The 17,210-nt window shown below is 31.2% G+C and overlaps 1 protein-coding gene across 6 annotated transcripts; it reads right to left on the bottom strand.

Moving 5' to 3' along the window:
* Nucleotides 1–2,499: 2,499 nt before the first annotated feature.
* Nucleotides 2,500–16,639, bottom strand: LOC136999078 (fatty acyl-CoA reductase wat-like). 6 transcript variants are annotated; one of them, XR_010889519.1, is made up of 14 exons: nt 15,740–16,639; nt 14,656–14,904; nt 14,279–14,424; nt 14,092–14,201; nt 13,635–13,827; nt 13,069–13,320; nt 12,467–12,724; nt 11,499–11,612; nt 9,768–10,891; nt 8,589–9,674; nt 6,151–6,529; nt 4,739–6,080; nt 4,436–4,645; nt 2,500–4,294 (listed from the first exon to the last, which is right to left on the bottom strand). XR_010889519.1 is itself a non-coding variant. In XM_067352621.1 (9 exons), the coding sequence occupies exons 1-8, from the start codon at nt 16,025–16,027 to the stop codon at nt 11,504–11,506; spliced, it is 1,605 nt and encodes a 534-aa protein (XP_067208722.1). In that variant the 5' UTR covers nt 16,028–16,639; the 3' UTR covers nt 9,057–10,891; nt 11,499–11,503. The 6 variants fall into 6 exon arrangements, 1 of the variants encoding a protein (XP_067208722.1); XR_010889492.1 differs by lacking the exons at nt 2,500–4,294; nt 4,436–4,645; nt 4,739–6,080; nt 6,151–6,529 and having other exon boundaries at nt 9,057–9,334; nt 9,458–9,674; XR_010889491.1 differs by lacking the exons at nt 2,500–4,294; nt 4,436–4,645; nt 4,739–6,080; nt 6,151–6,529 and having other exon boundaries at nt 9,057–9,334; nt 9,462–9,674.
* Between the last annotated feature and the right edge of the window lie 571 nt (nt 16,640–17,210).

The raw sequence follows: 17,210 nt of genomic DNA, 5'->3' as shown, positions 1-17,210 counted from the left end.
TATATAAGATCTATTCTTTGCTCTTAGCATGAGCGTTCACAGGGGGGGGGGGGGGGGTAAGAGGGGGCATTTGCTTCCTTCCCACTGAAATCAGAGAAAAAAAATTCAGCATTTGCTCTCCCGTTTTTATTAAATATGTTTGTCAATTCTGTTTTGTTGTATTGATCAAAGACGTCGTTTAAATTGCATATTACAAAAAAAAATATTAAAAAAATAAAAAAGTAAAAAAAATACAAATGTCTTTCTCGACTTACACCTATCTTGCCGCGGTGAGAAAAACTTTTACAATTAAGAGGTGTATTAATTTAAAATTATTTATATATATATATTGTATGCTAAATATATACACTCACCCGAAAAAAAAGCGGTACACTGAAAATGTGGGAAAAATTCATCAAATTTCAACTGACGATAACTTCGTAAATAATAAAGATAAAAAGTTCTATAAAATATGGAAATAAAGCTAAAAATCTCTACTTTAAGAATCAATTTATTTCGATGTTGCAAAATAAATTTATTGAAAATGGCGGATGACAAAGCGCGAGCATGCAAAATTGAAAAATAATGGTTCGAGTTTGCGACGGTGCACGGTATAAACAAAAAATTGTAGCTTATTGGGATCAAAAGCGTACGAAAGTACAGAGTCTCCTCTTTAAAATGCTTTTTTATGCATCTCGATACGATGATTTTTCGCCGAGAGATTCGCATTTGAAGTAAGAATCTGCCTTTTTCTTCAAATGCGAATCTCTCGGCGAAAAATCATCGTATCGAGATGCATAAAAAAGCATTTTAAAGAGGAGACTCTGTACTTTCGTACGCTTTTGATCCCAATAAGCTACAATTTTTTGTTTATACCGTGCACCGTCGCAAACTCGAACCATTATTTTTCAATTTTGCATGCTCGCGCTTTGTCATCCGCCATTTTCAATAAATTTATTTTGCAACATCGAAATAAATTGATTCTTAAAGTAGAGATTTTTAGCTTCATTTCCATATTTTATAGAACTTTCTATCTTTATTATTTACAAAGTTATCGTCAGTTGAAATTTGATGAATTTTTCCCACATTTTCAGTGTACCGCTTTTTTTTCGGGTGAGTATATTTTTAATATTAAATAATTGATAAAACGCAATATTATTTCCATCAGATGTGCAATATATTTAAAATGGTCATGTTTGGAAAATAATAAGAATAAACCAGCAAGCAATAACATCAAACATCGCAGAACGATGGTACTTTGGAATCGCAAACATCTAAAAAAGAATGTTAAATATAGGTCGATTTTGGCCCATGGTGTAAAACCAAAACTTCAAATGGTTTTTTATAGATTTCATACCGTAGAATTATGTGGTAAAGTTTGTTTTCCTCTAGAGAGCGGAAAAAATACGGAAAAATTGAAAAAAGACTATAAAAAATGCAATTTTCCGAGGGGGTGGTTTTTTGGGGGTGGTTTTTCGGGTATAAAGGTGTCTTCCGACGCATGTATCGGAGCGGTCTCTTTTGTACTTTGTTTGTTTGACTTGAAATTTTTTCTCTGCAAAAGGACAAGAGCGACAAATCATTTTTTTAAAATCGCTCCAAGAATGTTCCAAACTTTAACCAACTTGGGAAATTGCAGTTTTCATGGTCTTTTTTCAATTTTTTTCGTACTTTCCCCGCTGTCTAGAAAAAAACAAACTTTACCACGTGATTCTACAGTATAAAATTTATAAAAAATCATTTCTAGTTTTGGTTCCACACTATGGGCCAAAATCGACATATATTTAACATCCTCCTTTGTCCAAAATTGACAAAACCTATAAAAATAGAAGCAGGAATTACAAGTGCATATGTTTGTTATTAAGGGGCAAGGTAACTTTTAGTGACAATGTCTCGAAAAATCAGCTGTGGTGTAAGGGAATTGAAAAGAGAATGGTGATAGATAGAACAAAGTATGAGAGCGGAAAAGTCATAAAAAGAAAATTGAGAAAAAAATGCAAAAGACGGTAATAAAACGCAAACCGAAAAGTTAGAATTTCACAAGACTTCTGTGTGACTCCTGTTAATTAGAGAACGAGCGCACTTTAACCACACAAAAATGAGTAATTTTGCAATTTTTTAAATAAATACATTTAAATAAAACATTTTTTTTATGGTTGAACCACTAAATTTTTTAATGTTACAATTTATACAGTATCAAATAGTTGCTACTTATATTGAATGTGGTTTCTTCTAAAATCTACGTTTCTTAAACGTTTATTGAAATGATACGCATCTCAATCAATTTTGGTCCAATTAACTTAAACATTTAATTAAATACTTTTAAAAGTATGCTTTATTGTCGTACTTACGATTTCTGCAATATATATTACGATTTTTACAATATATTGTTCTTGATGAAAAGAGGAAATTTTTCTCTTAAAAAATTAGAAAGTTTATTTCACTCGTACGTGCTGTTTTACTTTATTAAATTTTAAAAATCACATGTATGCGACGATAGCTATATGTTTTTTACAAATCTTTTGATTTTTTTTATTAGACAAGTAGCGTTAGTATACTTTTGCACACGCTTATTTTATGTTTGAAAAATATTAATTTTTAAAGAGTGGCCATATTAGGCATAAATAGTTACTATTTTTTTACAGTAAACTATTATTAAAGTCTCTTCAATATCTTTAAGGGTGATAGCGGAAATTCCTGGAAAGAGTGGTGTTGTGTGTCGAAAGACCACAACGTAATAATTATAGGTTAATTAGGCAATAACAATAATAAACATTTAGAAGGCCATTAATCGAGGCCACTTCTCGAGAATCCTGTGACAAAAGTTATTTAATTATTAAACAATTAGGCGCTGACGCGAGCACTCGTTCTTAGAAGCCCGAGTGTCACTTGCGTCTAAAGTAGGTTAAACAGATCAGCATTTTGGTAACACAATGGATCGATATAGTTCAAGTCTCATTGTGTTCCGAATACTGATCCGTATAAATTAAGGCGGCACACAAGGCGCCGCGGGTTTTTATCAGCAAAGTTCCGGACGAAGCACGACACGTCGCGTACACGCGTAACCACGGTAGTACGGTCGCCGAATAAGTGAGGTGACAAGTGTAATAAGAAGATACCAAATAAAAGCTATTCTATATATATTCAGAAGTGCCTAATTATTCTACACTCTCCGAGCCACAGCCCCCTTGACCAGCACGGCGAATCCCGAATCTATACGCAGCGCCTACCGCTACCATAGTAGGCGCAACAGTGGAGATCTCTTAGAACTAGACGACTAATCTGTATGTTGTCAATTACTTGATCTTATAAAAATATTTTTTATTTTATTATTAGAATTTTGTGATTCAAATTATTGTAACTTATTGAACATAGTCAGATAATAAATGACCAAAATATTTGTAACTGTAATTTAATTATACTTTGAGAATTGTCACATTATAATCGTCAACTCGGATAACTTGCGTGGCTCGATTTTCTTCATGCCATGTTTATTGATTTTATTTATATTAATCTTTCTTTGTATTTTTATAAAATGTAATATTTAAACTTAATTTACACGTAAAAGAAATAAATAGAAACTTACATATTGCCGATCTCTTCAACAGCAAGAAGAGATGACCCAAAACCCGCAGATATCGTCTGCTGTTCAACAGCGAATTCCACTATTGCGCAAGAGTGCTCCCCCACTTCACAAACTGTATTAAATAAAGATTCGGCCATAATGAAAGATTGCCGTTCTGTCTTTCCTGACAAAAAAAAATGTTTCTTGAGGTCAGGATAAGATCAATGTCCCAGTGACGTGAATTATTGTCATATGGAGGATTGTAAGATTCCGCAAAGTCGCAGAACGATTTGCTCAATTTTATTATTTCGCCGTCAACATCTGCAAAATTTTGCAGTCGTGAATTTATAGTATCGAAATGTACCAACGAAATATCGATAGATACACCCAAACTCGGATGATGGAACACAGCTTGAATTTGATTCACGTATGCTAATATCATATTGTGCAACTTTTTCTCATCGTAGTCCACAATTTAATGTATGCTTCTTCGTTCAGAAAAACGGCCAGTTTTATGATTAATTTTCGTTGTGTATTTCGCACGTAACGTCGCTTCGGCTTAAAATTGTCGACATGATAAAGATTTAAATTATCGGAATATTGCAGTGATCGTTTAATAAGATAAGGTATGCCGAATGAAAGATTAACTTGTTCTCCAACGCAAATGTCGTCGACTAAAAACATAGACGCAAGGTCGTTCCACAGAGGTCTAATCTCCAAGCTGTCGTTTTTCAGAAAAATGAGTCCTTCCTATATTAAGAAAATATTTATTTGTATTTTGCATATTATGTTGATATAAGAAAGTTGATATAAGAAAGAGCAATAAAGATTAAATGTAAAAACTTTTTAATTTGAGAACAATTCGTTTTATATATGTATGATTCTACCGACCAATCCACGTTCGTCACAAAAGTTGATGATCGCTGAACTGACACGATCCTTGTGAATATATAAACAAGAATTCGATGCTTTCAAGTGCGGCAGCTTCTCCGTAGCGCTTTTTATATGATATTGCCATACTCCATACTCAGGTGATACAGTCTGATTTCTATGCAAGTGTAGTTGAATCAATTGTCCGAAAACTTTTACAGTTAGAGGTATCTATAAATTGGTCAGCAATTAAGAAGCGACTTGATAATTCTTGCATTATGTTTTGGATATTAAGCAATGAATAAAGCAGTAAAACGCACGTACCTCTTTTGCGTCTGTCGGGTAGAATGTCGGCAGCAATATCGTTTCGATATTTTGCGTGATATACGCGTTTGTTTCAGTTAATAAGATTATTAACGCCAACTTCAGTATAAAGAACATGTTGTTTTATGAGTTTTTGAATGTTAAATTATATATTAAATAATTTATGTGCACATTAAAATACTCGTATATTTGTTATGTCTTACGCGATCGCGTATTACGAACGTACTGGCATCTGTATTTAAGAATACGATTCGTATCGTTTGACTTTCATGGTATATTATCTCTTTGCTACATGTACATATGTATAAATATCTTTATTTTCGAATCTTGAATTTGGGAAGAGTGATACTTAGGATAACAGTGTTGGTTTAGAACGTGTAATTAGCTATTAGATGGCGTACGCGACAAAAGAGCTGAAAACAGGCATCAATCACAAAAATCACTTTACAATATGCTGAACTAGTTCTGAACACTAATTTTCAAACCTATTGTATTCTCTTTTTATAATTAGTAACTAATAATTTGTTTCTTTTAGTTCTTTCTAACAGTAATCAAAGAAATATGATTTCAATATCGTTAATTCTACGTAATTTTGTATAAATTTGCTTAATAAACAACAAATGGATTTATAGCACAAAATAAAAGGTGAAATTAGTTACTAAATGAATTACAAACACAATTTTAAACTGATTTGCAAACGTTTGCAATTTTATTTTCTCTTGTATTGTTGTCCACACATATTTAGAGCATTTCGAGAATTATTCTTCGAATAAGTAGTTTTCCGGCAGACAGTAATACTGACGACAATAATAATTCTGACCATTTTCGTCTGTGTGACACCATGTTCCATCTGGAAAATATGGATTGATACCATAGTTGAGCATTTCTAAGCAAGGTGCGTAAAAAATAGGTGATTTTTTTTGTTGGCAGTATATAGTACAGGCTTTCCACGGCTTTTCGAAATCATGAAGGGCCTGACTTTCCGGTTTTTCTTTCAGGATTACCGTTAAGTTTTTAAGCATTTTCTTTCTTTTGAACAAAGTGCATTTCACGGTTGTAAACTGCTCGATTGTCATACAATTTTTAAAGCAAAGCGTCGAGTCATTGCACAGGACTACGTCGTAATATAAACCTCTGTAATTCGGCGTTTTGTAAATCCCATGTTTGCAATAACGTCGTTTGACTATTACACCTTTAGAAATCTTCAAGCAACCGCTTTGACAGGTGCCTTCTTCCCATTCACTCCAATTATCTTTGTCACAATACTTGAAAATGTATGGCGGTTCGATAACGGGCACGCATTCTCCTCTACGACATTCTTTTCCCGGTGCGCAATAAGTGCCTAAAAAAAAATTAATTAAAAAATCAGTCTTTTCTTAGATTTCTTTAGAAAAAAAGACCATCCAGTGTACCATCCATGTACCATCCAGTGCTGGTCCCGCGAAGAAATTATTATATCTTGAAAAAATTGGCGTTTCGCATTGTAAGATTCGACATATATCAAGCAACGTTACTACATTCGCATTTTTGTCGAGCAAAAATAACTCGCATTGTACTTTGGCGGTCCATTCTCTTCCGGGTAAATCGTGATAACGCGAATGGTCCAATTTATTTTCGTATTCATAGTTTTTTGATCTCGTACGATCTCGAAGGCACGGTTTTTCGTTCCAGAGGTTTTCAGCCACTGGACGGCAACACTTGGCCCATGTTGTCTGGTTTCTGATGTACTTCTCATCTGAATGTATGCGCTTGAACCTTGGACACGTTTCTAAACTGGAATCCATTCCTAAACTATTTAACAGATAAATTATGGATATTGACAATATGCTTTACTTCGTAACAATTTATTTATTATATTTTTATGTATTGTATCATTTATGTTAGAAGAACTTTTTTATTGAAACATAAAAAATAAAATTTCTTTATACTTTTTTTTGTTCTTATCTTTATGTTGTACAAAGAAATGATTTTTTTATCATATCGGTAATACGACTTGAAAGAGTATCAAGGCATGCAAGTTGCCAATAATAATTCCGCTAATAATTGTAATGTAACAATTCTCAAAGTACAATTAAATTGTATAATTATAATTTTTTTATTATAAATTTAACAATCTTTAGTAAATTTCAATAATTTAACACACAAGCTTCTAATAACAGTATTTTCATTTCTTTCAAGCATTTGGCCCCGAAAATGAGCTTGGTTCAGAAATATTCTTAATCACATTCATCCTTCTTCGTTCACATCATCGTATTTCAATTTTAACCTATATAAGATCTATTCTTTGCTCTTACTTATTGCTCTTTACTTATTGTTTGTTCTATATACCTTTTTGTATTTCTCTACATTTTTTACAAAATTCTGATAAATCTAAAATATTTTTAATATTAAGTAATTGATAAAACGCAATATTATTTCCATCAGATGTGCAATATATTAAAAATAGTCATGTTTGGAAAATAGTAAGAATAAACCAGCAAGCAATAACATCAAACATCGCAGAACAATGGTGCTTTGAAATTGCAAACATCTAAATTTGTTTAAAATTGACAAAATCTATAAAAATAGAAGCAGGAATTAGAAATGCATATGTTTGTTATTAAGAGGCAATGTAACTTTGAGTGACAATGTCTCGAAAAGTCAGCTGTGGTGTAAAAGAATTGAAAGGAGAATGATGATAGATAGAACAAAGTATGAGAGCGGGGAAGTCATAAAAAGAAAGTTGAGAAAAAAAATGCAAAAGACGGTAATAATACGCAAACCAAAAAGTTAGAATTTCACAAGACTTTTGTGTGACTCCTGTTAATTAGAGAACGAGCGCACTTTGACCACACAAAAATGAGTAATTTTGCAATTTTTTTAATAAGTATATTTAAATAAAACATTTTTTTATGTGTTAAAAATCTAAATTTTTGAATGTTACAATTTATACAGTAACAAATAGTTGCTATTTATATCGAATATGTTTTCTTCTAAAATCTACGTTTGTTAAACGTTTATCGAAATAATGTGCAACACATCTCGATCAATTTTGGTCCAATTAACTTAAATTGTTAATTATATATTTTTAAAAGTATGCTTTATTGTCGTACTTACGATTTTTGGTTTACAATATATTGTTCTTAAGAAAAAAAGAATTTTTCTCTTAAAAAATTGGAAAGTTTATTTCACTCGTACGTACTGTTTTACTTTATTACATTTTAAAAATCACATGTATGCGACGATAACTATATCTTTTTAAAAAATTTTTTTATTTTTTTTTTATTAGACAATTAGCATTAGTATACTTTTGCACACGCTTATTTTATGTTTAAAAAATATTATTTTTTAAAGAGTGGCCATATTAGGTATTAGGTAACTAATATATAAATAGGTAACTATTATATATAAATTATATATATATATATTAGGTAACTATTTATACCTATATAAATAGTTACTATTTTTATTTACAGTAAACTATTATTGAAGTCTCTTCAATATCTTTATGGGTGATAGCGGAAATTTCTGGAAAGAGTGGAGATATCTTAGATCTAGACCACTAATTTGTATGTTGACAATTACTTGATCTTATAAAAATATTTTTTATTTTATTATTAGAATTTTGTGGTTTAAATTATTGTAACTTATTGAACATAGTCAAATTATAAATGACCAAAACATTTGTAACTGTAATTTAATTAAACTTTGAGAATTGTCACATTCTAATTGTCAACTCGGATAACTTGCGTGGCTCAATTTTCTTCATGTCATGTTTATTGATTTTATTTATATTAATCTTTCTTTGCATTTTTATAAAATATAATATTTAAATTTAATTTACACGTAAAAGAAGTAAATAGAAACTTACATATGGCCGATCTCTTCAACAGCAAGAAGAGATGACCCAAAACCCGCAGATATCGTCCGATCATTAACAGCGAATTCCACTATTGCGCAAGATTTCTCCCCCATTTCACAAACTGCATGGAATGAAGAATTTGCCATGATGGAAAATTTCCGTTCTGTTTTGTTTTCTGACTTTGACCAAAAAAAAACGTTTATTGAAGTCAGGATAAGAGCAACGTCCCAGTGACGTGAATTATTGTCATATGGAGGATTGTAAGTTTCCGCATAGTCGCAGAACGATTTGCTCATTTTTGTTATTTCGCCGCCAAAATCTGTATATTTCTCTCGTAAATTTACAGTATCTAAATGTATCAACGAAATATCGATAGAAACACCCAAACTCGGATGATGAAACACAGCTTAAATTTGATTCACGTATGCTAATATCATATTGTGCAACTTTTTCTCATTGTAGTCCACAATAGGCCCCAATCTAGTGTATGCTTCTGCGTCCAGAAAAACGGCCAGTTTTATGGTTAATTTTCGTATTGTATTTCGCACGTAACGTCGCTTTGGCTTAAAATTGTCGACATGATAAAGATTTGAATTGACGGAATATTGCAATGATCTTTTAATAAGATGAGATATGCCGAATGAAAGATTTACTTGTTCTCCAACGCAAATGTCGTCGACTAAAGACATAGACACAAGGTCGTTCCACAGAGGTCTAATCTCTAAGTTGTCGTTTTTCAGAAAAATGAGTCCTTCCTATATTAAAAAGATATTTATTTGTATTTTGAGTCTTATGTTAATGTATGTAAAAAAGAGCAATAAAAATTAAATGTAAAAATTTTTTAATTTGAGAACAGTTTGTTTTATATATGATTTTACCGACCAATCCACGTTCGTCACAAAAGTTGATAATCGCCGAACTGACGCGATCCTTGTAAATATATAAACAAGGATCCGATGCTTTCAACTGCGACAGCTTCTCTGTAGCGCCTTTTATATGATATTGCCATATTTCATACTCAGGCGATGCAATCTGATCGTTTCTATGAAGGTGTAGTGAAATTAATTGTCCGAAAACTTTTACAGTTAGAGATATCTATAAATTGGTCAGCAATTAAGAAGCGACTTGATAATTTTTGCATTATGTTTTGAATATTGAGCAATAAATAAAGCAGTAAAACGCACGTACCTCTTTTGCGTCTGTCGGGTAGAATGCCGGCAGCAATACTGTTTCGATATTTTGCGTGATATACGCATTCGTTTTATTTAGTAAGATTATTAATAACAATTTCAATATAAAGAACATATTGCTGTATGAGTTTTTGAATTAAATTATATATTAAATAATTTATATACACGCGGTAGAATACTCTTATATTCGTTATATCGTACGAGATCGTGTATAACGCACGTACTGACATCTGTATTTAGGAATGTATTTAGGAAAATATGCTTCGTGTCGTTTGACTTTTATTGTATATTATTTCTTTGCATGTATAGTATACATGTAGCGCAGAACGTTTTGCGTAGCACATGTATGCGCTTCTCGCTTGTGTAGGTGGGGCTCGAGAGCCGGAGCCCGATAGAAAATACCGCATCCGTGATATGTACAAATATTTTTGCGATAATATTCGCTATATAACGATAGCGACATTGTCGTTAAGAAGTTAGAGAATAAGCCTATTGGGCTGTTATCTCGGTCCCACCACCTAAGGATAATGAGATCGCAGATACAATTGAAAACGAAGAAAACACAGATTGCTATACCGCGCTGAAAAATATCTGTCACTGTCTTACATATAATCGAAGACAAATTAGAAATTGTTCTGTTGCTCAACAGTGGATCTTCAATCAATGAGCCTTCTTATAAATACACTATTTATCGAGTAAAATTAATATTTTATATATTTATATATCTAATTAATAATTAGGGTAATGTGCAATAAAATTAAGATAAATATATATTATTACAAAATATTACAAAAAATATTACAAAAAATAATATTACATAAATATTTATTTAATCTTGAAATACCTGAAATTATTAATTAATTCTTTTAAACATGCTTTTTTTCGATGCTAGATTGTGTTTGATTCCTGCTATGTTTCTGCAGTAACTGATATTGCAGATTCTGTTTTATACATAGCACATTTCTCTAGTTATGTGAAGACAGATCATAATCGATTTCTGCTGTATATGTTGTTGATAATTAATATTACAGCCTCTGTATGATACCAACTACGTTTCAGTTTTCACAGCATGACGTCAGCACATGTTTTATTTCTGTCACATTTTTTACGCTGGGTCTACCACTGTAAGCATAAATGAATTATAAAACATTATAATAAAATGATTTATACATAATTAATAAAATTGCAACTATGAAATATTCTATAATGTCGATGAAAATCATCTTGACAACTTCGGTACGAACGTTGATTCAAATTCAAAATACAGAAAAAGATTAAAATAGATGATATCAAATTGAAAATAAACATCATAATGGAAGCTATTAATCTTGTAATAAAATCCCGTAAGTTAAAATCGAAAGAAGAATTGATTCTTATTTTTTGTCTTGAATTCAAATGCACTTGAATTCAGCCATTTGTAACTATTAATTTCATTTTGTACTAGTAGATGACAACGATGAATTCCCGGCTTACGAGATGAAAGTAAAGGTATCAATCAAGAGTTTTTTGCATTACTAATTTGTATATCAATTTTAAACCCGAGATCTGTTCGAATGGATTCATGTAGGTTCCTTCTCTTTACGAGTAAAACAGTAATAATTAATAGAAAATAATATTTTATTTTTAAGAAAAAAGCACAACTAGATTCTCTCTCAGAGAATTGTATTAAAAATAATCGTCTCAATCATATGTATAAAGCAGAAAGTTAAAAAATCTACTTGTACCGTACCTGCGTCACTTGTTTTCGTTGAAACATTTAAAGACCATAGATATGATGAACCAGCAGAACGTCAGGCCAATTAAAGTCAATATAAGTTTTAACGCTTGATGGCACCAATATAATCTGTAATATGAATAATCCACAAGTTTAGATATATAGAGTTTCCCATACTTACCGTATCACCCGTTAATGGCAGATTCCTGAGGTCATTTGGAGACGAAAATCTTAATACCAAAATGTCGAGGCTACTATGGTATTTGAATGGGAAAGGCTTAAAGTTTACCAATCAGCTTGTCAGAATTTTGCGCGCTCAGGGACATTGCATCTCGAAAGGACCCTTGTGCAACACTTTATGTAGCAGATCATACTTCGTACCGATAGTATTGATTTTCTCTCATGACATGAGAAACGTCATTTGTCAATGTAAATGTAAATAAAGTGAATAAGAGCTGAGTGAAGTGAATAAAACGTATTGAATAAAGTGTTGTGCAAGAGTCCTTTAGAGATGCGATGTCCCTGAGCGCGCGAAATTCTGATAAACTGATTGGTAAACTTTAAGCCTTTCCCATTCAAATACCATAGTAGCCTCGACATTTTGGTATTAAGATTTTCGTCTCCAAATGACTTCAGGAATCTGCCATTAACGGGTGATACGGTAAGTCTGGGACACCCTGTATATATTTTTAATTGGATATTAAAAGATTAAACATAGAGTACCGTATTTTATACTCTCTATTTATGAAGAAACGCAATAAAATAAAGTTTTAAAAATATGATTTAATTTTTCTTCAAATTGGACGCTAAAAATTTTGCAATACTTTTACGAAACCAATTTTTATCATAATTGCGATTCGGAAATAAATGTATATAAATAAAAGCCATCAAAAACTAAACGGTAATTTTTTAGTTTGTTATCGAGTATATGAGTAAAGAGAAGCTTTTGCATAGTTTTTTGGAAAATTTTGAAAATTTCATACCTTCGCCATTTGGCGCGTGCTTGCGGTAAAGTGTCCAGGGGATCCTTGATGAGATACACTCTCACTCCGCGCGCGTACCTTTTGAAGTGAACCTTCCAATTGAGATTCTTTATATCGCAATCAAAGTTTTTACGATCATTGGACGTGAACTTTGCAATCATTGCACGTACTCGATCATTAGTAAATGTCCATTCTTGCTGGTAGAAATAGTCCATCACATCTAGGGATGTGTGTATTTTGTTGTAAGACTGAAGCAATCTTTAACAAACAATCCATAATAAAGAAATGTTAAATAAACAATTATTAATATATAAGTTAAAAATAAATTACTTTTCCATGTAATTATTCTAAATTGCTCTAAATTATTTTAAATGGTTTAATACTGTTTGATCGACTTTAAAGATTTAAACAAATTCTAATATATAAAAACCACTCATTTTATTTTACTTGCTATAAATATTAGCATTAATGGAATTTATTTTCTCTTATAGTGTAATAAATATATGCAACTGTTCTTAACAGAAAATTGCTTTGAGGATATATTGTATATGCAAAAATCCTATAGATTTTTTATGTCGTGTTTGATTTGATTTGATTATTACCTCGGATTCTTTCTTCGACAAAAAGTTGCCATGTCGATCAACAAAGCTGGGAACAAGTGGCAGAAATATATGAAAAAAAGATGAACAAGTCTGTACTTCGTTAATCTAAAGCTATAGTACCACATCGCTTCTTTGGAGGGAAATTCAAAAAGCCCCTCTTCAAAGAATTTTTTCATATTATTACAGGTTATCGGATTGTCCTTAGACACGTAATTATAAATCGGAATGTCACCAGGCAAATCGTTGTTTAATCTGAAACAATGACGTAACGAGAGATAACATCACCATGTTTACAAATGTAGTAAAATTTTTATTAATTTTAGCTTATGTTATAATAAAATAAAACTTATGCTAACTAATAGCAGGACGAAAAATACCAATCAGCAAGCCACCAACTTGCTTCCTAATCACGTATATGAAGACTTGAATATTAAAACCATATGTCTAATGACACTTTTGTCAGAATGTCAAATGTCGAATGCCGAATTGCGTTTTCAAGCATTGAGATTAATTTGTATCTAATAATATTCATTCATCGAAAAAGACAATGATGATGACAAACGTACTTTGTATTAGCTGTATCCCATGCGCACGCGATAAGAGCGTTGATTGCTAAATCAGCAGGTATCACATTTGTGGTTATCGAACCATCGCAATGAATCGATCGCAGCAATCCAATACTAGCACCAAAAATAATTCCTGTTGGACCGTATAGATTGTCGATCCAACCTCGTATAGGTTCCCGATACGTTGCAATTGCTGAAAGTAACAAAATAATAATCCTTCATTTTCAACTTAAGATTTATCAAATCTCTATATGTATTATTATTAAGATTAATTACTATTTTGGGATAATAATTACTATATTTACAATCATTAATTATTACTAACATAATTAATCATTTTTATCCAAATAATAATTCATAATTTTTTAAATTGTGTATCCTATTTGCTGACACTTTTTAAAAAAATTATTATTAATTTTAACTTATGTTATAATAAAAATGTTAAACTTGTGCTTACTAATAACAGGACGAAAAATGCCGATTGGCAAATTACCAGCCTGCTTCCTAATCACATCCTCCGCCATCGCTTTTGTAAAAGTATAGGTATTTGGCCATTTTCCTAATAATCTGTAAAAAATAAAAAAATAAGATTTTCTTTTTGCTTTTTTCTTTTCGAAAATTTAAACAAAGAAAAATTCACGTACTGCGGTGTTATATACTCGGCCAATTTATCATCCGTGCATTCCATCAAAGTGAGTAGTTTGTCGGAATCCATTGGCGCGTCGTAAAATTTTTCTTCTATCACGTTTTGTGGACAGTTTGCATACGCGGTTGATACATACACAAATGACTGAAGAAATTGAACAAGTAAAATATCAGTCGCGTTGTTTTACTATAAAATTTTAACTTTTAAATTTCGGAGAAAAGTCATTCGATTGAATAAATAATAAATAAATAGTAAATTGTAAATAATAAATAATATAATAATAAATAAATAAATAAATAACAAATCATGAAATAATTGTAAGATGCTTCTTAGGTAATTCTTATCGTTTTTTGTTTCTTAAATATATTTAAATACCTTTAGATTCGGAATTTCCTTGCAAAGATTTAAAACGTCTTTCGTACCGCCGACATTAATTGTTACGGCTAATTTCAATTTCTCATTAAATTTTACTGTTGCCGCGATATGAAAGACAATCGAAACTTCTCGAATGAGAGTAGCCCGATCTTCCGAAGATATTCCGAGATTTGGGTGGTTACAATCGCCCGTTATAGCGATTACTCGATCCTGGAAATTCGGCTGCTCGTCTTTCAGTTTGTCAAATAGCTGCATAAAGTAAATAATGGTAAATCCACAAAAATTACACATTAACTAAATTAAAAGAAATTTATTATAAAAAATTAATAAAAATCGATAACTTTTATCATTTAATATCATAATAAATCTTCGACTTTAATTTTTTTTTTTAACAAATGGTAGGAGTTTTGCTCTGCAGTTTTGATCTGCCTCTTCAAAAACTGTAAGTAAGTGGTTCCTTTAAGTAATAAAATTATCAGACATGACATTTACATAAGTTCTTAAACAATTCCAAGAAATATGAAAATATGAAACTATCGAAGGACGGTAAGAATTTCTTTTGGTTATCTAACAGTTACTAGATTGGCTTTACATGTGTAAAAAAAACGCAAAGAAAATTTGACGAAGAAGAAGATAATTATAAATTGTATCTCTCCGATTCTTCAGAGAAAGATGATAATTATGAACTACGCCTTTCTGACACTGAAGAAAATGATTATTACAAATCGCATCTTTCTGATAGCGAGGAAGAAAATTACGAATTACATTTTTCTGACACCGAAGAAAATAAAAATGTAATTAAAAATAATACAGATTCGATACCATTTACCCAAGAAAAATTAGATGAACCAAATCAACAAATAATAGACAGAGCATTAATTCACAGTCCACCTACACATGATAGAATACTAACAAGAAGTCGGACAGCACGACGTCGAATTACCGATCAAGACGATTTATTAAAAGAGCAAATAGACGATAACATTATATCGTTAGACGATAGAAATGATCCGCCTGATAAAAAAACCAGTGATGAAGACGAAGAACAAGATTAAAGGAAAGAAGAAAAGGATTAAAGACTTACCGGATTATCAAAAATTTCTTCTATCCGTTGTGATACGTTTTTATTTTTTTTTGGCCGCACCAGTAAAAAAATGGTGCCCAATCTCAGACACAATCTGAGAAGTTTTTCTAATAATAATTTTCCGAAAAAACCAGTACTGCCGGTAATGAAGATGCCTTGGCCATGATAGAACTCCTGAATCGGCGATAGTTTCTTATTGACCGCCGACAAATCCTCTATCGATGAGGATTCCATCAGCGAGAGTTCCATGCGTGATTTAGATTTGCATTCCGATTCGATAACAGCCATTTTGTGGTCGTCGATTCGATGTATGAACACTTTTATTATCTCTTCTCCAAGCTTCAACCTTAACAAATGAGCTTCGTTATTAAATCGATTCACCTTATATTCAATTTGCAATGTGCTACGCGACGGCGCTCACGATTCGTACTCAACTGACTCAAGAAATTGGAAGTTCCAAAGCTGATGCATGGCCAGTCTTTAAATTTAAAAATAAATAGGTGTGGAGAAAAAAGAATTGAAGGCGAAAACAGGATCTCAATTGCCAAATTTTTTCTTTAAAAATATACATATAACCGTGTGACTTTTAATTGTGAAAGTAGGGTATGTTAAATAATGTGCAAAAAAGCGAGATTTCGCTATAAACTGAACGCTATTTACATAAACACCATTTATGATGATATACAGGGTGTCCCATTTTAACTTAGACACGTAATATCTCAAAAACAATGCGTTATCAAAAAAAATGTTTTATATAAAAATTGTAAGGTTTAGAGGAAGAAAAAAGATTAGGATATTAATTTGACTGGATAGAGGTGCTTCGGAGATTTGAAGGTCATCTTTATTTTTTTAAATAGAACTATCCTAATTTTTTTTATATAAATTGTTTTCTCGCAATATTCATCGTAAAAAGTTATGAGGGTAGAATGGTCAAAAATTAAATAGTTTACGAGATATATATATATATATATATATATATATATATATATATATTTTATACTTTAATTTAATATAATTTTACATAAACTATGCAATATCTCGTTAAATATTTATTTTTTAATTATCTTACTTCAACACTTTTATGCGCAAATTAATGAAAGAAAAGTGAAAAGGTAGACGTCGCCCGCGATACTTTAAACCGATAAAATTCGTATAATATGTAAAATATTTATATTAAATTATACATCGTTGTATTCTCTTCAAACAGCGCTACAATTTTTCTTACATCAAAATATCCACAATATTATAAAAAAATTATACATATCTTTCCGTTCGTTAACACGAATAGCTTTTGTAAGCAACTATTATGCTCACAATAGAGTTCACTTTCAACCATTTAATTTGATATATATTTGTTATGTACTATCTCTTTTAATTTCAAAGATAAAAGGAGGTGACCACTTTTGGTGGGACACCCTGTATGTTAATATATGTATAGAATTTTTGGTTTATTTTTAAGAGAATAATAAAT

This window comes from Linepithema humile, chromosome 1, assembly GCF_040581485.1.
Source record: "Linepithema humile isolate Giens D197 chromosome 1, Lhum_UNIL_v1.0, whole genome shotgun sequence".
Taxonomy (NCBI): Eukaryota; Metazoa; Arthropoda; class Insecta; order Hymenoptera; family Formicidae; genus Linepithema; species Linepithema humile.
This window is presented reverse-complemented; position numbering and strand designations above follow the sequence as displayed.